The sequence below is a fragment of the Danio rerio genome, chromosome 19 (genome assembly GCF_049306965.1).
Source record: "Danio rerio strain Tuebingen ecotype United States chromosome 19, GRCz12tu, whole genome shotgun sequence".
Lineage (NCBI taxonomy): Eukaryota > Metazoa > Chordata > Actinopteri > Cypriniformes > Danionidae > Danio > Danio rerio.
Window position 1 is genome coordinate 4,400,001 of NC_133194.1, and position 25,137 is coordinate 4,425,137.

The 25,137-nt window shown below is 36.2% G+C and overlaps 3 protein-coding genes across 16 annotated transcripts in view; 2 read left to right on the forward strand and 1 right to left on the reverse strand.

The window, feature by feature from the left end:
• stpg1 (sperm-tail PG-rich repeat containing 1) overlaps window positions 1-1,888 on the reverse strand; it is an 8,448-nt gene extending 6,560 nt beyond the window's left edge. Inside the window, exons 1-3 of one of the 11 annotated variants that reach the window (XM_073930375.1) lie at window positions 1,732-1,888; window positions 508-562; window positions 1-91 (exon numbers count right to left, since the gene is read on the reverse strand). The exon at window positions 1-91 is cut by the window's left edge and continues 26 nt beyond it. The gene's annotated coding sequence lies outside the window, so the exon portion shown is untranslated. The other 10 variants (XM_073930381.1, XM_073930380.1, XM_073930374.1 and 7 more) reach the window with 10 other exon arrangements.
• meaf6 (MYST/Esa1-associated factor 6) lies at window positions 1,412-10,011 on the forward strand. 2 transcript variants are annotated; one of them, XM_005173744.5, is made up of 8 exons: window positions 1,420-1,531; window positions 2,997-3,112; window positions 3,541-3,628; window positions 3,713-3,758; window positions 4,565-4,754; window positions 6,650-6,679; window positions 6,982-7,015; window positions 9,602-10,011. In XM_005173744.5, exons 1-8 carry the CDS (start codon window positions 1,442-1,444, stop codon window positions 9,614-9,616), a joined length of 609 nt encoding a protein of 202 aa, XP_005173801.1. In that variant the 5' UTR covers window positions 1,420-1,441; the 3' UTR covers window positions 9,617-10,011.
• A 248-nt stretch (window positions 10,012-10,259) lies between these two features.
• Window positions 10,260-24,312, forward strand: btr23 (bloodthirsty-related gene family, member 23). Of its 3 annotated transcripts, none has more exons than XM_009293985.5 (8): window positions 10,260-10,402; window positions 15,596-15,684; window positions 16,792-17,297; window positions 17,396-17,470; window positions 19,755-19,988; window positions 20,071-20,209; window positions 23,484-23,519; window positions 23,645-24,312. In XM_009293985.5, exons 2-8 carry the CDS (start codon window positions 15,615-15,617, stop codon window positions 24,190-24,192), a joined length of 1,608 nt encoding a protein of 535 aa, XP_009292260.1. In that variant the 5' UTR covers window positions 10,260-10,402; window positions 15,596-15,614; the 3' UTR covers window positions 24,193-24,312. The 3 variants fall into 3 exon arrangements, with proteins under 3 accessions (XP_009292260.1, XP_073787488.1, XP_073787487.1); XM_073931387.1 differs by lacking the exon at window positions 10,260-10,402 and adding an exon at window positions 10,562-10,699; XM_073931386.1 differs by lacking the exon at window positions 10,260-10,402 and adding an exon at window positions 12,325-12,462.
• Window positions 24,313-25,137: the final 825 nt, after the last annotated feature.

Sequence of the window (25,137 nt, forward strand, 5' to 3'; positions counted from 1 at the left end):
TGTTGCTATGACAACAAGTAAACGTCACGTCGAAAGTTCAGAAAAACTAATGTAGATTTGTTAACTTTTCCGACGAGTAAATAATATTAATCTACAAAAAGAGAACAACAATAAATACATAAAACTTACATAAAAATATCTAAAGATATTAATATAAATTATATGATGAAGCCATAGAGTTTAAAGTAAAATGGTGAATAACACATTCATTATTAATAACGTAATTGTTGTTCTTTTCATCTTTAAATTTCTCTCTTTTTAAAAAAATCTACTTTAACAGACTCGCTTTATTTAGCCCAAGCAAAGTCTCTTTCAGCGCAAGGTAACTACGGTGTAATAAAACAAATACTCTAGCGCCGCCTGGTGGCTTTTTTGTGAGTGATGTTACATAAAAGACACAGAAAGCGCGAGAAAGCGGGAGATTTTGTGCGGGATGAAAAGAAATTTCATATTGGCTAGAACTGGAAATGGAACGCAAAATCAAAAACTATAGAAGGCGTGGCTTACTTGTTCGCGTCCGTGTTTCATTGGTTTACAGCAGGACACGTCACACAGAAACGCCCTAAACACAAATATGTGCATGTTAAAAATAATTAAATTAAAAAATAAAAGCATAAAATATAAATTTTTTTCGTTGTCTTTATTTAACCTTCAAATACCAAACAAGATTTTTTAACTTCCATTGTTAAAACATATATCCAAGCAGCCATAATGACAAAAATAGGACATAATAATAATAATAATAATAATAATAATAATAATAATAATAATAATAATAATAATAAACAAAACCTTAAATGATATGAACGCAAATGAAAATACATTCAGGGGTTTAATCCAAGTATGTTGTCAAAAGTTTAGAAAACTTTAAGGCACTTCCGTTTTTTTTTTTTTTTTTTTTTTTTGCATAAAATAGTATGTGCTTGGATGTCATTGATGGCATTATTACAAATTATAAATGGCATTTTTATTTGGGCCCCAAGTGTATACATGCTTCTATTTGTTACAGATTTATTTATTTATTTAGTTAGTTAGTTAGTTAGTTAGTTGGTTAGTTAGTTAGTTAGTTAGTAGATGTTTATTATTCAAACCAGTTAAAACCAACGAGCAATGTCAAGTAGTCATACACGTAGCAAGTTTTGTTGTTATTATTATTATTAATTATTGCTTTCCAAAATAAAAGCTCCAAAGGACCGGATGGGTAACAGCAGTACAACTTTTCAAATTTTCATGTCAGTCGATCAGAAACTGTGTTACGTTTTCTAAGCCCGTTTAAAATGTTTAAAAACTCATTTAGAATTACTTGTTTATTAATTGATTAGATTAAGATTTGAAGTTCATAGTGCGCCCCCTATTGAACTAGTGGACATACGAAGTACTGCACTCAGAAGGACCCGCATCGGCTGTTCTCGGTCATTGAGCACTGCAGCTCAGTTCCATCATGGCGATGCACGCCAAAGCAACTCCTCCGCAGATCCCAGATACCCGCCGCGAGCTTTCCGAGCTGGTTAAAAGAAAACAAGAGCTGGCGGTAATCATAAATTATTTTATGTGTCTAAATTGTAAAAAATCCAGAGCCAAATTATGCGTTTATAGGCTCAAAATACTAATGTGTTAGCATGCTAACGCTACATTGAAAACAAACCGTTACGTATAACGTTACATGGTTTTAAATTAACACTTGTGAGGGTATATAACGTTATATATAACAAAACAATAGTCTCAATTTGCCATATTTGTGCAAAGTGTACCAAAATGACCTCTTCAGTAACATCAAACATCTTGGTGTATGTAGAATAACATGCTATCTATGTTAGCCGTTTTTGTTGTGGCGCCGCTTGATACACAGTATATTCACAACAGACACAGCATTAAAACACACGTCACTGGTGCAATACTGAGGTAAAGTTGGTTTTATATTTGTACGTTCGTTCATTTTTGTACAGTGAGAACACGTGACACGGTCCTTATATTGTTTACCCCTTTGAATATTCAGCCTGAAATAGATTGTGTGACTTCAACACAACATTAGCACTGTTAAATTGACTGTGAACAATGTACTTTGATAGCCATTGGCTAATATGATTTCACTATTTAGAATTAGCAGAGAATATTATTCTGAAATTATATGACAATGTTGTATATATGAACCCATCTGGTTCAGTATTATAGTATCTGCCGGGTCTTAAAATATGTAAAATAGTCAATTTTAGGCCTTAAAAGTCTTAAATCTGCTGAAATGTTGTGTTGTATGTCTTAAATCTTTTCCTTTACCGGTCCTAATTTTTCTTTGTTCATGTATAGCTACCCAATCTGGCCATTAACGCACATACAATCACTAACTATCTATTTCAATAAAAGTTTTTGTTGAAAAATAACATTTAATTACTTTCCTTACATGAACATTTGCTTAAAGCTTTCCAATCATTTACTGCTAAGAAAACTGACCAATATTTTTATTATAAAATTGTTATTGTAGACTGAAGTAATTGACAGCTTTGTTTTGTTCTGATCTTGGTAAGGGTTATAAGGTTTATAAATGGATATATTTGAAATATAATTAAAAAATATTAAAAATTATTATTAGTGTATTATTAAATGTATTAAATTGTAATCTTTTTTTGATATGGCAAGTGATTTTTTTTTTTAACTGAGATATTCTGAAAACAAATCAGCATTTAGCCCTATATAAGTCTAAAATTTCATACATAATGGTCTTAAAAATGTCTTAAAGTCCTAAATTTAACTAGCAGAAAACTTGTATTATTAAGGAGAAACTCTGAATGTGTGACTATAAAATCAACTTACCTCAGTTTGTGTACTTGGGCTTGACATTTGTACATTTTTAGTTACATTTTATCTAATACACCAAGTAAATGGTCCAGGGAGACATTATTGTTGGGATGTATTAATCATATGTAGGTCATGTATAATTGAAATCTCCTTCTTAATGGATTTTATGGGCAATTTACAGATGTTGTATTTGTCTTTAACAGGAGACTCTGGTGAATCTGGAAAGGCAGATTTATGCATTTGAAGGCAGTTATTTGGAGGACACTCAGATGTACGGGAACATCATTCGAGGATGGGACCGATATCTGACCAATCAAAAGTGAGTGTGATGTGTAAATAAATAAATTCATAATGTATAAATCTCACATACATGCAGCCTCCTAGACTGCAGCTCTGCACAAGACGTTTGACCAGAGGAGAACTAGTCGTGCCCAACTGAGTCTGGTTTCTCTCAAGGTTTTTTTTCATTCACTTTCGTCAATTGGTGAAGTTTGTTCCTCGCCGCTGGCTTGCTTTGTTGGGATTTGTGGAGCTGCGCATTGATGGATTTGCTCGTCAGTGTTTGGACTTGCAGCAGTGAAAATGAAACCACACTGAACTGAGTTTCAACTCAAAACTAGACACAGTGTCATTTCATTAGAGCTTCTATGTTAACCTGCTTTGGCACAATCTACATTGTAAACGTGCTACAGAAATAAAGATGAATTGAATTGAATGCAGCTTAACATATAATATCTTTTGCTTCAGGAATTCCAACAGCAAAACTGATCGGAGAAACCGGAAGTTCAAGGAAGCGGAACGTCTTTTCAGCAAGTCCTCTGTCACATCAGTGGCGGTCAGTAATCTAGATTAAAAAAAATTATGTACAGAAATTAGGCAACGTTTAAATCATTTTTATTTTATCTGCATTTTCATACAGGCTGTTTGTGCTCTCGGAGGAATTCCTGATCATATGAATGAAAAACGTGAGTACAGTCTTGAGCTTCATGTGTTTGTAAGAAAGTCAGTGATTTATCATCTTATTAAATGACTTATAAAATACTTCAGTAAAAAAAAAATACATTAAATGCAGTAAAATACTGAGGCTGCAGTTTTGTTCACATAGGCTAATTTAAAAAAACTCAAATAAAAAAATCTAATTAAATAAATATACACTTTTTGTGCATATGATTCCCTAAATAGCTGCTTACTTAGTGAAATGCACCTTTTTGATGGACGCATGCAAGTTTTTTTATGTTTGTTTGCTTTGAAGGCGTGTGATCAATTGACCATATTTGGAGAGCAGATTGTAAACAACTTGCACACTTTTTGTGATTATTGCCACTATTAAAGAAATAATGATACATTTTTTGTCATGTTTTGGGTGTACTAATCATTTGGGCTGGAAAAAAGATATAACAAATCATCAGAAGAGAGTAAGAAAACTGTCTGCGGAACAAAGATGTTTGTGTGTAGTTGAAATATTAGGCTAATTTCTAATTTAATGCTGTTCATACATATCTTTTGCCATTTACTAAATTCAGTTTTTAATATAAATATTGCACCCTTTTTTGGTTACTAAGTCTTTCTTGTGGTGATTTTGCAGCTTTTTTCGGCATGGCTTAGACAGCATAAACAGGCAGAACAACATATTCAGTAGTACATTAATCGTGCAGATGTTTACATCAGAGTATTGCATGTATGGATGTGCATACGGTAACTGACCAGATCTTGAGTTAATCGAAAACCCTCTTAATATAGGTGTCTGTTAATCATACCTTTTAATCCATAGGTGAGCCTGGCAGTGGAACAGAGAGCGACACCTCCCCAGACCTCCAGAACCAAGAAAACGAACCCAGCCAGGAAGACACAGAGGAGGCAGACGGAGCCCTGCAGGACCTCAAACCCCAGAAAGCGGCTTCAACATCCTCTGGAAGCCACCACAGCAGCCACAAGAAACGCAAGAACAAGAACAGACACAGGTACCTGATCTCCAGCAGGCCCTCGGGGTCCCGGGTTATCTATTTACAGTTTAATTCTGACTGAACTAAATTGTAGATTGTTTGAAATGAGTTGATGTGCGGGTATTTATAAATTGACATATTTTTAGGCATTTATCTCAGGTTGTCAATGCTGTGGCCCAAGCTCACCTGAGTGTTATTTTCTTAATCTGCTTTTTCCTCCCTTGTGGATTATCTTACACTGTTGTGAGGTTTACCTGATGCTGTTTTAGTTTAGATATACAAGCTATTAGCTTAATTAGGGAAGATGCTTTAATGAAACCGTTTGAGGATGAGAGATATTTCTTCAGCAGGATAGCGCTCCTCATACTTATTTTATTATTTCTGTTAAGTGACAAGACTTTTGTCTGAGCAAAGTCAGACCTTACTGTCCTTATTAATTGATTAAAATCAAGGCATGATCATATTTTATTGTGGTAAAATAAGCGTAATCTAGAGGCCTTTGCCTTTTATATAAGCCACTTCAAATGCCAAATGAACAACTAGAAGTCATTAGTTAGCGTCCTAAATCTTGTATAGGCGACAAGTCTTTAGTCAGGTAGTGTGGATGTTGTATTATGGAAAATTAGTACAATATATTATTATATATTATTAATATATATATTATAATATATTAAGAGTTTAAAAATGTCCTCAAATGTGAGTAAAATGGAATGTTATATTTTTATAAAATAATACAACTATAAAATATAAAACTATTATAATTTTAATGAATTCCATGAGTAAAATCAACCTTTATTAAACTGTGCAATTTGCTAAAAAATCAGCAAAAAATCTTACTTTATTATTGTATATTTAAATTATAGTTTTAAATATTTTTTTTTTTATTGTATTAATTTTATTGTTGACAAAATAAGGTCCATTTACAGTCAGCAAATATTCAATTAGCACATCAATTGTAGCTCTGTTTTGTCTTGTGTGTTTTGCTCCATAAATAATGATCTTTTAAAATAATGACTAATAATTAAAAAAAATATATGTATATATTTTTTAAAGTTAGTTAATAGGGTATATGCCGAGCTAGTGTTTTTTCCAATACTGATAAAATTCCGGTAACAGTGAGCTGTTATTGTGAGTTTTTTTCCATTTTATACGGTTCTTTTTACAGCATTGATGTTGTAATGTCATTAAAATACATTCAGTTAAATACACTTTGGCATTCATTTAGTTGCTCAAGCGTAAAATAAGACAAAAAGCCGTTTACTTGCATGCGCCCGTCAGAATCGGCAGGCTAGCGCAGAAGCTCCATTAAATATAATGGGGTAAAATAAATGCTCATATTATAAAGACATGGCGGGGGAAATGTAATTTAATGCAGTGCTTTTACAATCTGAGTCCCACTTTATATCAGATATCACTCAGCTAGTGGAGATCGCTGATTTTTAAAGAAAACAGACCTTAAACGCGCCAGTTTTTGCATTGGTATTAGCCCTTAATCCAGGTTACTGGCAAATTAAAAGTCCTATTAGCATGCTTCAGCATATAATCTATTGACTGTAGAGAGTTTTTATGTATTTAAAAAGTCATTAAATGCTGTAAAAAAATGAAAATAAATTAAAAAATTAAAAAAAATCTACAAATATATTGCTTGGATTTCTTTATTGCTTAGAAATGGAGCGACATTTTATTCAGGACACTTTCTAATTGTATTAATTGAACACTAGTTAGGATCTGATATTCACTTTCTCCCTATAGAGGATGCTTTAGTTTCTCTCCTGCTGTGCTTGTTCATCTAGTGCACTGCTGAGGGTATAATATTAACACACCCTATGTAATCTGCAGTGGGTTTGATGTGCAGGTCAGTCTAGTGCACTAACCTCTAATGCTCTCTTCCTTCCTAACGCTGCCCCCTTCAGCCCCTCTGGCATGTTTGATTATGACTTTGAGTAAGTCTGTTTTTTACTTGCTGTCTCTCTCCGTCTTTCTCCTGTGTCTTCTGTCCGTTAGCTGTGTAGGGTCTGATCAATGCTGTGATGTTTGCTGCCTCCGCCTGATCAGACACAGATGTTGCTGCTGTTGTTTATTTGGTTTTGACACTTCATTTTCAGCTGCATGTTCGTGGAGTTCATATTAGACATGTTGGGGGTTTTGTGTTAATTGCATGCAGGGATTTAGACTGCTGACCATGATGGGACACTTGCTTAATTATTTAAGTAGGTATTAATTATTATTATGTTTTTTTTTACAGATTTGATATGAAGATGAACAAGAAACCCAGGGCGGTAAGTTCAAGTGTACTTCTGTTTTACTTGTATAATGGATTAGGGATATAGATTTTATGGTCACACTTTCCAATAAGGGTTTATTAGTTAATTTATTTACTAATAATCAATACTTGTACACCATTTATTAATAATAATAATTAACATTTTTCTCATGCATTGTCTAAATTCTTGCTTGTTACCATTAGTTAATGCAGTGTGAGTTAAAATTAACCATTAATTAATAACTTAATCACTATTAAATAACATTAACAAAGATAAATAAATGCTGTAGGAAATCTATAGTTCATTGTTCGTTCATACATTTAAAGGGGACCTATTATGCCACATTTTACAAGATCTAAAATAAGTCTCTGATGCTCCTAGAGTGTGTATGTGAAGTTTCAGCTCAAAATACCACACAAATATTGTTTTATAACTCTTTGAAACTCCTTCTTTTAGGCTTTGATCATAATTGTGTAGTTTTGGTTGACTGTCACTTTAAATTCAAATGAGATTGTGCTCTTTTCTAAAGAGGGCGGAGTTACAAATGCCTGTGTGTCAGCATAGTGGCAGATTTAAAAACAAGACTAAAGCTGCGTCCCAAATGGCACACTATACAGTATGCTCTTATCCACTATGTACTTATGCACTTGTACACTCATCAGCATAGTATATGAATGTAGTGCCGTCCCAAATGAAACACTAATGTCCTTTTGTTTTTTTAACTAAGCGGAACTATTTATCAGATAACGTTTACGGTTGCCAAATTAGTGAAATAAATGACTAAACAACCAAAAAAAGTTGTAATAATAATATTCAAAATGCGCTTATTCTTTTCAGAGTTTTCAGTGTGCACTACTTACACTATTTATACTACAAAATGGCGTAGAATAGTCATAAGAATGCAATTTGGAATGCACCTTATTTTTCTATGCTAATGAGGAGAGATGGTCACTAATGGGCGGGGCTTTCCCCCTCTGATGACACGTACAAAGGGAGAATGTCAATCAAAGTGTTGCTGAAGACTGTTTTCATCAAGTCTGATTATAAAATACTAAAATTAGTGAATGTTTACTATTAGAAGCTGGTTGTGTTCACAGACTGCTGCCACACAACTGTGTTTAAACCCCTTATAGACCATTTTATGAGATGTAAACAAAAACAATAGTCCCAACATATTTTCTGTTTTACACATTTAATTTCCATAACCTCTGAGAATCTAAAAAGAGACACATATTGATAAGTTATGATAGCTGTTTTAACATTACGTTATGACTGAATTGCCTCTTGTTACAGTTATGAAATTGTTTGATAAAAACAGGAAATGTTCATGGGCCAATGACATGACCACATTGAAATGGTCTATAAAAGTGACTTTTGCATAATAGGTCCCCTTTAACTGATACAACCTTATTGCAAAGTTTTGTTTGTTTAAATAAACACATCATTTGTAAAATTGTATAATTTTCAAATTGTCAAATTTAGCAAACATATTTTGATCTTGTATTATTGTTTGAAAGCCCATTATATTAATGTTTATAGTATGTATATTCAGCATTTTGTATATTTACATTTGACAAAATATTTGGAATGGGTGATTTTTAGTCACTGAGATTAATTTTTTTAAATTTAGAATACACTAAATATATACAGTATGTAGTTTTCACCTATATTTTTATATACTTTTTAATCAAGCTGATGATAATTAATTTGTAAAGATGACAGTAAATTCATTTTTCTGTTTGGTATTAGGCTTCAAATCGGCATAGAACGATAACCGTTTTCAAGGTTTACCATGGTTTTAAATAGTCAATGTTTTAAAACCGCCAACATTTTCTGCTATACTGTTCCTATGGTATATATATGATTTTTAAAAATAAATTTTATTTATTAATTTATTTTTAGTTCTTTAAGACAACAGTATCTCTAGCAAAAAAAAAATTCCAAAAATGTCATGTTAAAATGTGAAGAAATGTGTTTTGGAAACTAATGAAGACATCAGAAGTCAATGATTCATTTGAATAATTTAGCCTGATATGTTTACTGCCCCAAAATATTTTAAATGTTTCTTAAAATAAGATCTATTGTGTTCAAAGAGGAAAAACAGTTTCAGTTTTTACCCAGACATTTAAAAAGAACATATTTTAGAGCAGTAATCACAATACTGTGAAACCGTGATTTATTTATCTAAGGTTATCATGCCATCAGAATCTTATACCAGCCCATGCCTAACTGCTTATTAGAATTGGAATTTGCAGCAGATGAACTCAATACAGACCAATCAGAGAAGATCATATTTGCATAGTCTGATGCTGCCAAGAGGAAATGTTTTCCGTTAAATTAAATATAAATGTCATCCTTCCGCTTCTCTTGTGACACTTTGCTTCTGTCTTATAAAAAAATATTCAAATTTTGTGGTCTTCCTTAAACTAAGTATCACAATTATAACTAACAAACAGAAGAAAAACTGCTAAAATATTCCATTTAATGTGTAATGAATCTAAAATATAACAGTTTACCATTTACTATTCAGTTTTGATGTCCTATTTTTTTAAGTTGCACCTGTATGTTTTTATATGACATAATATACATTTGATTCTACAGGACTATTCGGCCTAACAGACCCCAGCAGCCTTGTTCATTCCCACAAACCAAACCTCTTCTGTCAGCTCCGGGTCTCTACCATCAATAACATCTGGATTTTCCCTCACCTCCAATACTCTTGGCTTCTTTCCTGGCTGTAGTGAAGCTCTTGTGTCATTTAAGTCAGTCTGATATATTAAGATTCATCTGTTGTTGCATGAAAAACATTGAAAACGTGAGATTCCCGTTTTACACGTGAATCTTTTTTATTTATGACGTTACATGGATGATGTATCAGTGAATTCAAACATTTCCCGTATGCCTTTCAGTTTCGTTTTGTGTAGCTAATGTAAAGATTTCACACATCGTACATTTTTTTATGTTTGTTTTATTTTTACCATCTTGTTTTTTGAATAAAACTTAAAACAGTCGATTTGTTTGTTTGGTTTACCGTTCATAGATTAAACATTGTGTCTTTCCGTAGGACTTTATCTTAATTAATATGTTCTTAGGATCAATGTTAGGTTTTAAAACAAATGCTGAGATTATTATTCTCACTTAAAATGTGACGTTTAGTATCTGTGTTCCTCTTGGCCCTGAAGATACAAACGTAAGCCAATCACAGCGAATGCAGAGACAAACATGAGGCTGTAAATCCAGAAGCAGCTCTGATGTCACCGCAGTTTAGTCAGAGTTCCAAAGAAAGTGAAATAACTTGATTTGTGAATGACTTGAATCTACAACCGCACAGACGCAGGCTGAAACGAGCAACCTCTTCAACAGATCATTTATTGAGGCTTTCAGAAACCCTTGTTGACACAGGTAGGACAAATATTAACATGTATTGAACTGAACTGTTTCAGTAATCCATGATTTAATAAAAAAATTAGTTGAACAGAAGCAGATTTAAAGGGTTAGTTCACCCAAAAATGAAGCTTTTACTTGTTCTAAACCTGATTTCTGTATTCTGTTCAACACAGTAGTATGTATTCTGAAGCAGGCTGTAAGGCTGTACCCATTGACCTCCGTAGTATTTGTTTACCATCGATGTCAGTGGTTACAGGGTTTCTACCTTTTTCACTATATCTTGTTATGGTATGTTATGGGTTTCACTTAAGGGTAAGTAAAGTTGTTTACTGCACTAAAATGGTATCAGAATTACATGTATGTTATGGTTGCTTGGTTTGATTAATTGTACAGCAACGTTTTTTGTCATTTTGTTGAGTAAATTAAAGACTAAAACGATAAGTAAATGATCCTCTAACTGCAGATAAATATATAGACCATTTTGATGTGGTCATGTCATTAGCCCATGGACATTTCCTGCATGTTATCACACTATTTCATAAGAGGCAATTCAATCATAATATGCAGCTCTTTGGATTCTCGAAAGTTATAGACATTAAAAATGTAAAACAGGAAATGTGTTAGGACCTTTGTTTTGTTTACATCCCTCAAAATGGTCTATATAATTTATAAATAATAGTAAATATATTGTTATGATTGCTAAGGGTCAGTTGTGATGTGAGGAAGCGAGTCTGAATACCAGGGATATACTGAATGCTTCAAGTGGGTGTAATGCCTCAGGGACATGGAGCTAAAAATAAAGCTCAGAAAAAACTTCTAGGTTTTCTATCTCTGTACAACCTATGTCAAAACTAAAGAAAACAAAATATAGATAAGCGTTCTGACTCGCTGAAGCGAACACATTGAACAGGATGTACAAATGAAATAGCGGAAACCCCCCTCGCGTACCTGAGAAATGTATTTTCGCAGAGTATGTTCAGGAACACGGCAAGCAGATTGGAATGTGGATCAAAGTATGCGTGGGTGTGTGTGTGTGTGTGTCAGGTTTACGAAGTTTGAACTGATGAATACAGCGATACAACTGCAGTCATGTAATGTTACACATAATCTCTCATGGCACTAGGCCAGGTGAGTGGTATTGTTGTGCCCTCATGCACGTGCTGTTAACCCACTGATGTTTATATATAGAGGATGGCTGTCCAAACTGGGTCTTGGAGGGCTGGTTTAATGCTGAGATTTGCCTCAACACACCTGCCAGGAAGTTTCTATTATATCTAGTAAGAGCTTGATTAGCTGGTTCAAGTGTGTTTGATTAGGGTTAGAGGTAAACTCTTGGATAATGGTCTCCTGGAGGGCCGCAGCTCTGCACAGTTTAGCTCCAACCACCTCCAACTCCCACCTGCTTAATAGTCTCTACTTAATAGTTCTGAACACCTTGATTTGTTGGATCAGCTGTGTTTGATTAGTGTTGGAGCAAAACTGTGCAGAGCTGCGGCCCTCCAGGAATTGAGTTTAAGACGTGCTCCAGAACACAGACTCTCCAAGACCGAGTTTGGACACCCCCTGATATGGAATAGGATATAGAGAATGGGAATCTACATCATGGTGAGCCCACAATGTTTTTAAATATACAGTAGAGCACACAATCTAAACTACAGGTATCAAATTTAGTTCCTAGAGGGCCGCAGCTCTGCACAGTTTAGCTCTAACCACATCCCACTCACACCTGCTTATTAGTCTTGAAGTAGTCTTGATTAGTTGGATCAGCTGTTTTTGATTAGGGTTGGAGCAAATCTGTGCAGAGCTGCGGCCCTCCAGGAATTGAGTTCGAGACCATTGTCTAGGAGTTTACCTCCAACCCCTAATCAACTTGCTTCAGCACACCTGAACCAGCTAATCAAGCTCTTACTAGATATACTAGAAACTTCCTGACAGGTGTGCTGAAGCAAGTTGGAGCAAATCTCAGCAGGACAGTTTAAGTTTGAGACCTATGGTTTAGAGCATTGGCCCTCTAGGACCGAGTTTGGACACCCCTGATATAAAATGGGACATAAAGAATGGGAATCTACGTTATGGCAAGTTCACAATGTTTTTAAATATACAGCAGAGCACACAATCTAAACTACAGGTGTCAAATTCAGTTTCTGGATGGCCACAGATCTGCACAGTCTAACCTTAATTAAGCACACCCGATCAAACTAATTGAGTCATTCAGGCTTGATTAAAACCGGTCACACTGGACTTCTTGCCCCATAGACTTCCATTTATATGCATGCGAATGCGGCAGAGCGGTGTGGTGAAAAATTAGTTGTGCCTCATTTCAGAGGCTGAATTCTTCGAAGGATGCATTCGAAGTACGCTGCGTCATCGCAGCACAACAAAGACTCTCATTTGAAAATAAATTTGAAGGCTCCTTAAATATGGAGTAATCGCTCTATTTTTTTAAATAGCTAATCATCTTGTTTAATCCCGCCCCTTTTCGCATCGCCTTATGACAGAATTTCACATGCTTAAACTCTAGTGTGACCGCGGCTTTAGTTTGTTAGTCTAAACCAGGTGTGCCAAAGCTCAGTCCTGGAGGGCCTACAGAGTTTAGTTTCAACCCCAATTAGACACACCTGAATCGGCTAATCAAGCTCTTTCATACTAGAAGCTCCCAGTCAGGTGTATTAAAGGAAGCTGGAGCTAAATTATGCAGGACATTGACCCTCTACGACCGAGTTGGAGCACTCCTGGTCTAAACCAATGCAAGCCACAGAAAAAGACATCTATTTTATAGTATTATGTTTTTAAAACACAACTTAGAAACACTCAAAATGGACTGACATGTAGATACATTTATAATTGCTCTTTGTCTTCCTGAGAAGTGGGAAAGTGCGTTCCATCAAACAAATTAACCGGCTCATGTGTACGTGGCGGTATGAGATGCCAAAAGAAAACTTTACCATAATAATTTTCTTCTTACTTTGTGAGCGCTTACAGTTTATTGCTGATGAGCGTATATGTGATACAAAAAATCAATAGAGCTCAATAGGATCCAGCTTCGGTACCCTAAATACCCAGAATGCTTTTTTACTGTAATGGCACATTTCCATTCTCAATAGCAGAGGTGTCAAACTCAGTTCCTGGAAGGCTGCAGCCCTGCTTCAACACACCTACATACAGGTAACTAACAAGCATGAATGACTCAATTAGTTTGATCAGGTGTGTGTAATTAGGGTTGAAACTAAACTGCAAAGCTGCGGCCCTCTAGGAACTGAGTTTGACACCTGTGCTCTATGGAATGACTATTATAGATAAGTGTATTAACCTCAACACTGAGGCTCAATTCATATTTATTGTATATCCTTACACCTTCCCATATGTCCCTAAAACAGTTAAGGGATAGGAATAGAAGTTTTTCTCGAAGAAATAAGACATGTTCGCTACACACGCAGTATCATATGTTGTTGCTAGCTTCAGCACCAAGACTGTTGATACACTGGTCGCCTAGTTACATAAAAAGCACAGTGCACTGCTCTTTACTAATATCCACAAAAAGGGTGAGAGGTGCGCCTCGCAATTACAAATTAAAAGCGCAATGTTGTTTTACACTGTATTTTGACGACTGCTGTTATTTTTTAGCTCAAAAATTCTGATATCCATGCTTTTTACGTGCTGTAAAAAGCTAATTTGCTGCCACCAGACTTTTCTCACAGACTGGTCAATTCTGTCAAATCATCAGGCAGTGTTATCAGAATTTAAAATTCATTCATTCATTTTCCTTTGGCTTAGCCAACTTATCCAGCATATGTTTTACACAGCGGATGCCCTTCCAGCTGCAACCAAGTACTGGGAAACATTCATATACACACTTATACACATACCTTACAGTCAATTTAATTTATTCAATTCACCTATAGCGCATGTGTTTGTAATGTGGGGGAAACCGGAGTCCCCGGAGGAAACCCACGCCTACACAGGGAGAACATACAAACCCCACACTGAAATCCCAACCAGGACTCGAACCAGCAACCTTTTTGCTGTGAGGTGACAGTGCTAACCACTTAGCCACCTCTAGCTGATGTATTCAGGGACTTTTTTAAACCCCTTCCTATGTGTGTGGCATTAAAAAAATCTTAATTTGAAGGGGTAAAAAGGGTCTTTCCCCTTAGCCATACACCTCCAAGCAAAAGAGAATTAGGACCCCCCTATCCCCTCATGTGAACATGCAAACTGAGTGGTATGGGTGAGTAGAGGGGGTAGAAGTGGTATTGAGCCTAAACCTACCACTCACAGTGACGTTACTAGCAAAGGAAGTACATGTGCTTGAGGCTATTAGGGGAATGGATGATGAAGAGAACCAATCAAAGATTCCAGGAAATGATCACACTGATCTGCCTCTTTGACTATAAACATGCTCATAGAGATAGAAAACACAAGAGGGCAGAATGACACAATTTACTCAGGTTAACAATATTTTAGTTGTATCTTGTACTTCAATCTAAACCAGGACTGTTCAAACTCGATCCTGGAGGGTGGGTGTACTGGAGAGTTTAGCTCCAACACTTATCAAACACACCTAAACCAGCTAATCAAGCTCTTAGATATACTAGAAACTTCCTGGCAGGTGTGTTGAGTCAAGTTGGAGCTAAACTTCAACTAGCCCTCCAGGACAAAGTTTGAACACCCCTGATCTAAACCATAGGTCTCAAACTCAATTCCTGGAGGGCCACAGCTCTGCACAGTTTTGCTTTAACTTTATTAAAACAAAGTTCTTCCAACTAATCAAGGTGTTCAAGAGTAGTCTTGAACATCTTGATGATTTGGATTAGGTGAATGCTATTAAGGTTGGAGCAAAACTGCAGAGCTGCGGCCCTCCAGGAATTTGCCTAAAAGCAAAGTTGTGTTTCTGTAACCATCAATTCTTGCATTAGGCACTTTAATGTTGGTATTATCCAACAACACAATATTCCAAGATTGTCTGCTCGCATCTCATACTTTTTCATTAAATATAAACTGTTGACATACTAAACATAGTAGAGCACGATTCATTTTGTGATTCGAGCAAATTCAAGGTTCCGCTGTTCTTTAACAAAGCAATAGTATTTGAGGGGAATAAAAAATTATTATTTTAATAAAAATGTGTTTTATGTGCATTTTATTTGTAATTTTTAGATTTAATTCTTAAGTTCAAGTTGATAATTTTAAGTCATCATGTGCCCTTAGTGAAAATAAGTGAAGAACAATGGCAGAATCTTCACCAGAATCAAGTAGAAGAGAATCCAGGAGACGGAGTCAAAATGGTTTACCTCCATGTAAGTTAATTGCTTTTTGCTGTAATACTGCTGTTTTTTTATTGATGGGCAGTCAGGGTTCAACGCTAAGGATTTTTTCTACTGGTCTGATCGAGCAAGTGGTTTAGATTTTACTTGCCCTGCCAAAATTTTCACTGGCCCCACCAAAAAAGGGGAAGTTAATAGCTATTTTTTAGCCACATATTTTAAATAATGTGTCAAAAATAAAATCTGTGAATCTAGAATTTTAATACTTAAAAAAAATTTGTAAATAAAAGTGTTATATAAACAAAATGAGCAGTATGGAAAATGTGGAGGTGTTTTATTGCGGTTTGAAATTATTTAACAGGTGGCTGACTTGTCAAACTGACGGCAAACTCGCTCACTTAATTTTTATTTTGTTGTGTTGTTCCCATGTAAATATCTACTGCCAAGACGTTAGAAACAGACATTTTCTTTTAGCCTTATAATTTGATGTTGCCGCCATGTTGCTGTTTCTACGCTTTACTGGTTGTTACCAGGTTACAAAAAAAATCAGCATAGTCAAATCAATCAGATAAGAGGAACCGGAAAGCAATATGTTGTTTACAACATTACAGAGAAGGTAGTGTGTAAAGACTTAAAAGCACAAACTTAAAATGCACGCAATTGACAAATAGTCACAGACAAGTTAAATGTTAGTAAGGCAGCACTGTCCCAATCGGGCCAGTAATGATGCGGTCTACTGTCCCAAGTGTCTCTCACGCTAGCCCTGGACCACCGGGCAGTCCTTATTGTTGAGCCCTGGCAGTACAGTCATAGGTGCTCCAGTGGTTTCAAAATGATTAGAAAACGAGGGCCGTCATCATTATTTAGCACGATGCTGGGTTATTTTACTGTGAGGTCAGCTGTATACCAACTCTGACTTTAGTTACTGATAAATCTTTACATTCAACCAGCTTCATGAGGACATCAAGGATCATGGATTTCTTTATAAACAGCACTGACTTGACAGGGATCCTAATACTAAATAATCACATTTGGTTATCTAATTTTATCAGATCAAAATTTTTGAAAGTTGAGATGAGAAAGTTCACATGACTGTTTCAAGTGTGTCCAAACTTCTTATCTTCAACGTTTCTCTTTCAGCATTGTCCTCCAGTGATTCACTGAGGAGGCTTCGGTGCTCTATATGTGTGAAAGTGTTCACTGATCCGGTCAGCACTCCATGTGGACACATCTTCTGCAAAAGCTGTCTGAATAAGTGCTGGGAAAACAAACAAACCATCAGCTGTCCATTCTGTGGAAATACATTAACACAAAGACCTGATCCTGAGATTAACACCACTGAAAACACTGAAGTTGTGTGTGACGTCTGTGAGGACAGAAAGCTGAAGGCTGTAAAGTCGTGTCTGGTGTGTCAGAGCTCTTACTGTCAAACTCACCTGGAGCCTCATTTGAGAGTGGCAGGATTAAAGAAACACAAACTGATGGATCCTGTGAGGAATCTGGAGGACTATATATGTCAGAAACACGACAGACCTCTGGAGCTCTTCTGTAGAGATGATGAGAAATGTGTGTGTCCGTTTTGTTTAGAAGGAGATCACAAGGAACACATCACTGTTCGTATAGAAGAGGAGATTGACGAGAGGAAGGTAAACGCTCAAAACACTGGGAATATGTTTGGAATCTTTTAAGATAATCCACTCTTAAAAATGTTTTCCCTCTATACACTTGACTGAAACTGACACAGATAGACGTGCAGCAGAAAATCCAGGAGAAAACTAAGAAGATTGAAGAAATCAAAAAAACAGCAGAAGACAGAAAAGTGAGTAAACTAAAGTTAAATGTATATTGTAAATAATTTAGTTGTGTTCCTCCAAGAGTCTTGATCTTTCAGTTTTTATGTGTTTGTGTCCAGACTTTCAGTCAGTCTATTACTGAGATTTAACACTCAAGTTACATTAGTACACCACAGTCAGGGCCGGATTAACCAATGGGCATTATGGGTACAGGCCCAGTGGCTGTGCGCACTTGGGGCAGGGGTGCCCTCTTTGGCCACTCCAACATGATTTAGTTGTTGATATTATTAATTTAAAGTTTACTTGCATAATTTCACAATATTTCTATAAATAAATTATTAAATATTTTGCAGCCACTTAATTATTGTGGATTGATCAGTGCCACTGACGTAGCTGATTCACTGAGATTGCACACTTTTTATTAAGAAATGATTATTTTTTAAATAAAAAGTTGTTTTATCTGATTGAAAACCACAAATGCAAAAAAATAAATTACTAGATGCATTTTGAAATCAGTTTTTCAGAATCTAGTTTATTTAGCAACTCCATTATTTCGCTGGTTGACTTTAAAGGGCCAAAAATCTGATTTTGTGGGAGTATTTTGCAAAAAGGTACATCAAGAGAAGAATATGTGCTAATATATTGTGGCTCAAAAAATAATAATAATAATGAATAAATTATATTATTAGGGTCTATAAAGTAAGTGTGTGTGTGTGTGTGTGGTGTGTGGTGTGTGGTGTGTGTGTGTTTGTGTGTTTGTGTGTGTGTGTGTGTGTTTGTAGTAATGCCTTTTGTTCAGTTTGTTTATTTGTTTATTTTATTCATTAATCTTCATTATTGTAGACATTTTAATGGCATATCTGTATGTTGTACAATAAATGTATGTGAAAAATAACTTACTTGAAAGGTGTTTTTAAACTAAATATTATTTTTTATTTAGTTTGCACATGTACTTGCTGAATTATTTCATGGAATAAGTTGCAATATTTCAAGAGTAATTAATTGAATTAATTAAAACTTAATTTATTTAACATAAACAAAAATATAACATCATTATTCACAACAAATACACAATTCATTATTTTTTGTGTGCCACCCTAAGATTTGGTGTGGCCTTACTTGGCCACCCCTAAGATAATTTTCTGGGGGCGCCACTGATTTGGGGCCCCTGCGGGGGGGGGGGGGGGGGGGGGAATGCAGATTTTGACGTGTATTTAAGCTAAGTGCAAATGGCGCACCTCGTTGGAATAAGCTAGTTGAGTAATCCATCACTGTTTGATTGAGAAAGACAACAGAAGAGCGCAACAGACAGCAGCATGAGTGGCGAAGCTTGTAAAGTGCATGGCAACATGTTTTGACGTGATTAATCATGAACCCAGTTTGAATCCAGCACATAATAAACAACCCCCCCACTACATATCAGATTTTTCCTTCTCTTCATCATGAGGAAGACAAGTAGGACTCATTAATAATTGTGTATTATGAAAGACTCAGATTCATAGAACTGGATTAGAGAGGTGTTAGCCAAATCATATGCAGTATAAGTTTATAGAAGTTACATATAAAAAATACCCTTAAATATACATTTTTAGTACTGCTTCACTGAGCTTAAGTATATTAAAATCCATTCATTTTCACTAGTATTAGTATTTATTTATTTTTTTTTCAAAGTATGCTTTAAATCAGGGGTCACCAAACTTGTTCCTGGAGGGCCGATGTTCAGCCGATTTTAGCTCCGACCCTAATCAAACACACCTGAACAATCTAATCAAGGTTTTACTAGGTATACTTGAAACACCCAGGCAGGTGTGTTGGCAAGTTGGAGCTAAACCCTGCAGGGACACCGGCCCTCCAGAACTGAGATTGGTGACCCCTGCTTTAAATGCTTTTAAAATAAATTAAATTTTTGTATACTAGAAATATATGTACTGTATATGATTTATTTTTTAAATGTGGGCAACACATTATAGATTTATTTTATTTAAAAAATAATATTATATGAATCTTATTTTTTAATTTAACTTTAGTGGCCAGTTAGGGAGGCCCACAAGATATTGTGCCCAGGGGCCTCTGAATTCTTAATCCAGGCCTGACCACAGTTGATGCTATATATGAGTGAGATAATGATGATTTTTATAGAAATATTAGTTAAAAAAACACTTATTAAGGAACGAGTCACTATACATCCATAATGCAGATTTTAAACTTTTAGTTTAGGGGTTTCCCTCATCTAAAGTATTAGCATTAGTAACACTGAATCTTGTCTCAGTAAACTCCACTAATAATGTTCTGTCTGACCTGTTTGAGCAGATAAACTCAGAGAAGGAGAAAGCAGCTCATGTGGAGATCTTCACTGATCTGATCCGCTCCATTGAGAGATGTCAGACTGAACTGCTGGAGATGATGGAGGAGCAGCAGAAAGCAGCAGAGAAACAGGAGGAAGAGCTGATTGAAGAGCTGGAGCAGGAGATCACTGAGTTACAGATGAGAGAAACTGAGCTGGAGCAGCTCTCACACACTGAAGATCACCTCCACCTCCTACAGGTCAGTCAACATCTCTCTGAGCAATGAGACATCAGAATACTGCCCATGCTGAAGGCTTTCTCTTCTCTCTCTCCTGCTGTAGATTTACTCATCCCTGTGCAGCACTACAGACAGCAGAAGCTTGCCGGATATCAATGCCAAGACTCATGAGAATCTGGAGAATCGGAGGAAAACTCTCATCCAACTGAAGGGCAACATAGAGGAGAAACTCGAACAAACTCGTATGTCAATATCGAACACGCTGCACAGATACACATATTCATCACTGCTAAACATCAGCAATGAATCTGAGCTGAAATAATAGTATGTGCAGGGCTCTTTTACTTTTGGGAGCACTTGTGCTTCTAATATAAAAACTAAATTAGGAGCAAAGCCCGAAAAATGTAGGAGCGCCTACTGATCATTTAAATCAATTCAATGTCTTCACTGTAAGTCAAGATGACTCAAAGTTCCCAGATAAGCCTTTGTTATTAGTTTCAGCGGTTGTTATCTAGGATTATTGCACAGTCTGGAATACTTATTTAGTCGTAGCCATAGCCAGCAGCTTGCTCTCTGCAACTCTCACTGAAGCTAAGCCTGGTCAGTACCTAGATTGGAGACATGGGAAAGCTGCTGAAAGTGGTGTTAGTGAGAGCAGACTGTGTGGGTCCAAACGCCCCAGTATATCGATGGGGCCTCTATACTGCTCAGTGAGCGCCGTCTTTTGGATAAGACGTTAAATCGAGGTCCCGACTTTCTGTGGTCATTAAAAATCCCAGGATGTCCTTCGAAAAAGATTAGGGGTTTAACCCCTGCATCCTGACCAAATATGCCCACTGGCCATTGTCCATCATAGCCTCCTAACCATACCCATATCATGATTGGCTTCAATTCTCTGTCTCATCTCCACCAATCAGCTGGTGTGTGGTCTGGCGCATTATGGCTGCTGTCGTGTCATCTAGGTGGATGCTGCACACTGGTGGTGGATTAGGGGATCCCCCCCCCAAAAAATGTGTAAAGTGTCCAGAAAAGTGTTGTATAAATGTCAGGAATTATTATTAATATTATTATTATTATTTCAATAAAAAAAAAAACATCATATGCATATACATAAATTGTTATGCAAAAAAGACATTCATGAAGCCAAAGACTAAAATTATTTGTCGAAAGTCAGAGGCGGTATGATACTTGTATATACAGTTGAAGTCAGAATTATTAACCCCCTGTTTATTTTTTTCCCCAATTTCTGTTTAATAGAGGAAAGATTGTTTCAGCACATTTCTAATCATAATAGTTTTAATAACTCATTTCTAATAACTGATTTATTTTATCTTTGTCATGATGACAGTAAATAATATTTGACTAGATATTTTTCAAGACACTTCTATACAGCTTAAAGTGACATTGAAAGGCTTAACTAGGTAAATAAGGTGAACTAGGCAGGTTTGGGTAATTAGGGAAGTTATTGTGTAATGATGGTTTTTTCTTTAGACTATCAAAAAAAAATTAATAAGTTTGTCCCAAAAATGTTTTTTTAAAAATAAAAAGCTGCTTTTATTCTAGCCAAAATAAAACAAATGAGACTTTCTCCAGAAGAAAAAATATTATCAGACATACTGTGAAAATATCCTTGCTCTGTTCAACATCATTTGGGAAATATTTAAAAAAGTAAAAAGGGGGGCTAATAATTCTGCCTTCAACTGTCGGTGGCCTCCTTATAATTCTCTATACAGCAAAAACCCCTGACCCCTCAGCTGCATTGACTCAGTCACAAAGCTTCATTCTTTCATTGATTTTCATTCGGCTGAGTCCCTGTATTTATCAGGTGTCACCATAGCTCAGGGGTCGGGAACCTCTCAGCAAAGAGCCATTTCTAATTTTTTTGCCAATTTTTTTAAAGAGCCATTGAGGTGTATATTACATCCTTTCCTTATTTATTTCCCTGCACAACTCCAGAATAAACAAACATGAAGCATCACATGTTGAGCAAGTCCATAAATGAAGAAAGGACAATTTACAGAATCTTTCTTTTTTGCCATCATGAATGTTGTTTGAATTGACATGCATGAGGTCACCATATAAATGTAAGTTGTTTGCTGTTTATTTTTGTTGCGATTAAAGTTAATCCACAGCACTGCTTTTTTTGTAAACTGGGTTCTTAATAATTTTGCTGTATAAATAAATTAAAAAGGGATTTATAATTTTATTTTTAACAGGAAACTGATTTCTAGTGACAGATATAGTTTTTTAAACTTTTAATATTATTGAAGGGACTCAGCTGAAGAGAGACATATTTTTGGTCAAACAGCCACATGTGGCTCCGGAGCCATTGGTTCCCTACCCACAACGGAACGAACCACTAACTTATCCAGCATATATTTTACACAGTGGATACCCTTCCAGCTGCAACCCAGCATTGGAAAACAGCCATACACACTCATTCACAAACATACACAACGGCCAATTTAGTTTATTCAATTCACCTATGTGTTTGGACTCTGTGCTTGGACTGTTGGGGGAAACCGGAGCACCCGATGGAAACTTCTTGCTGTAAGGCGACAGTGCTTACCACTGAGTCACCATGTCACCCCAGTCACAAAGATGCTCTTAAAGGGCCATGACACCCCCCACTTTCGGTTAAAGTCTACTTCAGAATTTTTGCAAAAGATGCATGATTAATGGGCGTGGAGCTCTGCGAGCATCGGGCAGGAGTGGGCGTGGCCAGCAGGGGAGAAGGGGAGCCAATAACTGTTGTTGACAGTTAGCTCACAAACTGAGACACAAATCGTGAGCAGACGCATGAGTTTATAGTTCACAAAGTTAAAATGCAAAGAAATAAACAGTAATTTAATGCCATGCTACATTTGTTATTCGTAATTTCATATACACATAACCACAATTTATATCATTATAAAGATAAGTGTGGTTATGTAAACACTATAAATGAGGATTCTCCCTCGATCCCTGTCTAAATTTTAGATCTTGAATGCAGACACAGCGGAGCAGGTCTCCTGACCTGCCTATTTTAACCATTAGCCCTGCTGGTAATATAGAGGATTTAGGCAAACACAGCAGCACGGCGAATGAGCTCTCATGAATAATTAAGCAGCCGGCTCTTCTCATAGGATAAGAAAACTCCGCTATGAATAATAATGAGAAACCGACACGTCATCATTGCACTTGTAGTACTGTGCTACGTCGCCGATTTTGATCCCGCCCCAAAAATCATTTTAACCTGGAAGCTGAAATTAGCTGACAAAAGCTCAAAATTACCCAGTTTTCCCCACAATTAAAACTGACAGGTGCTAACATTGTCTTAACTGACGCTCAACACACACACACACACACACACACACAAAAAGTTCTCCAGGGTGTCCTGAACCTTTAAATATATTTTCATTATTGCACACAGTAGTTTTTAGACACATAAATATCAGAGACACAGATAGTAAATGATGTTGAACATGATTCTTCCTTCTTAATGATCTTCTGGTGGCTTTTATTTTGTGGTATTAGTGTCTGAAGAGCTGAAGTGGGTGCAGAAGCATGCAGGTACAGTAGTACACTCATACACTCACTGCTTCAACAATCAGACTTAAAACTGAGTTCAATATTACGAACTACCCTGACAATCTTTGTCTGAAATGATCTGAAATTCCTATTCTTTGTTTTCTCAGTGGATGTGACTCTGGATCCCGATACAGCTCATGTTGGACTCATCCTGTCTAAAGATGAAAAGCAAGTGAGACTTGGAGAAATCATACAGAAACTCCCAGACAAACCACAAAGATTTGAAAAATGTGTCTGCGTCCTGGGAAAGGAGGGATTCTCCTCGGGGAGATTTTATTTTGAGGTGCAGGTGAAGGGAAAGACTAAATGGGATCTAGGAGTGGCCAGAGAATCTGTAGACAGAAAAGGAGAGATCAGACTTTGTCCCAGTAATGGATTCTGGACTGTGTGGTTGAGGAAGAATGAATACAAGGCTCTCGCTAGTCCTTCAGTACCTCTGTCTGTGAAAGTGAAGCTGCAGCGGGTCGGTGTGTTTGTGGATTATGAGGAGGGTTTGGTCTCCTTTTATGATGTGGAGTCCAGCTCTCATATCTACTCTTTCACTGGTCAGACTTTCACTGATAAACTCTATCCATTTTTTAACCCATGTAGTAATATTGATGGTAATAACTCGGATCCATTAATCATCACACCTCTAGGAGATAATAAAAAATGAGTTTTTTGAATCATTAAAAACCTTGCAATCTTAACATTAATGTCTGAAAAGTAATGTTTTCTCCCTTAACCTCCTGACAAAGTAACACTATTTTCATCTGAATAAACCAAACAATAATTCTGTGATGTTTTAGAATATTTTGTGTTCTTGAAGTGTATAGTTAGTATGCATTTATAGTAATGTTTAGTAATGTTTTTCAACACCTAAATACATCAGTTTCACAATTGCAATTGATTTTAAATGTACCAGTTTAAATTTCTATTAAAATAAGTGAAGTTTATAAACTAATTTCAAGAGGATCATGTGCTTATGATTGACCACGGCTGGACCCGCATTAGCTATCACATGATACCACAGTCATCTTCATCTTGAAGAATCCCCCCTTCCTCCCCTATCCCTCCACCTTTTTTTCCTAGATTGGGTGGCACGGCAGCTCAGTGGTTAGCACTGTTGTCTCACAGCAAGAACGTTCCTGTTCTAATCATTATTAGGCTAGTTGAGGTTTCTGTGTGGAGTTTACATTTGGGATGCAACAGTACTCTGTAAAAATCGTCCCGTTGTTCTTCCGTATATGCATTATTAATATTGGTTTGTAAATATACACAACTGCAACAAAGCAGTTCCGCTTTTGTACACTTCAGATTACCTTTCCCATCCATTGCACGTGTGAAGACCTGTCCAATCACCTCTTAAGCTGTGGTCACACTGCACTTTTCTCCCCTTAGACTTTCAGTCATACACATGCGAATGCATCAGACCGGAAACGCAAGCTAGTGCGACAAGTTTTGCAGTTCGCTGCATTGGAAAGTTCAAGCTTGGTAAACTTTGACCTCACATGACGCATCACATGATTGCGTGAGACCAATCAAAGATCAAAACATGACCTCTCTGGACAGAAATTTAAAACATGGACCAATCGCTCGCTGTTTTAATGTCTAATCATCT

Coding starts and splice junctions, on each gene's coding strand:
- btr23 (XM_009293985.5), top strand. CDS start 15,615: ATGGCAGAATCTTCACCAGAATCAAGTAGAAGAGAATCCAGGAGACGG. Junction 15,685..16,791: donor TCAAAATGGTTTACCTCCAT/GTAAGTTAATTG, acceptor TTTCTCTTTCAG/CATTGTCCTCCAGTGATTCA. Junction 23,520..23,644: donor GTGGGTGCAGAAGCATGCAG/GTACAGTAGTAC, acceptor TTGTTTTCTCAG/TGGATGTGACTCTGGATCCC.
- meaf6 (XM_005173744.5), top strand. CDS start 1,442: ATGGCGATGCACGCCAAAGCAACTCCTCCGCAGATCCCAGATACCCGC. Junction 3,113..3,540: donor CGATATCTGACCAATCAAAA/GTGAGTGTGATG, acceptor CTTTTGCTTCAG/GAATTCCAACAGCAAAACTG. Junction 6,680..6,981: donor ATGTTTGATTATGACTTTGA/GTAAGTCTGTTT, acceptor TTTTTTTTACAG/ATTTGATATGAAGATGAACA.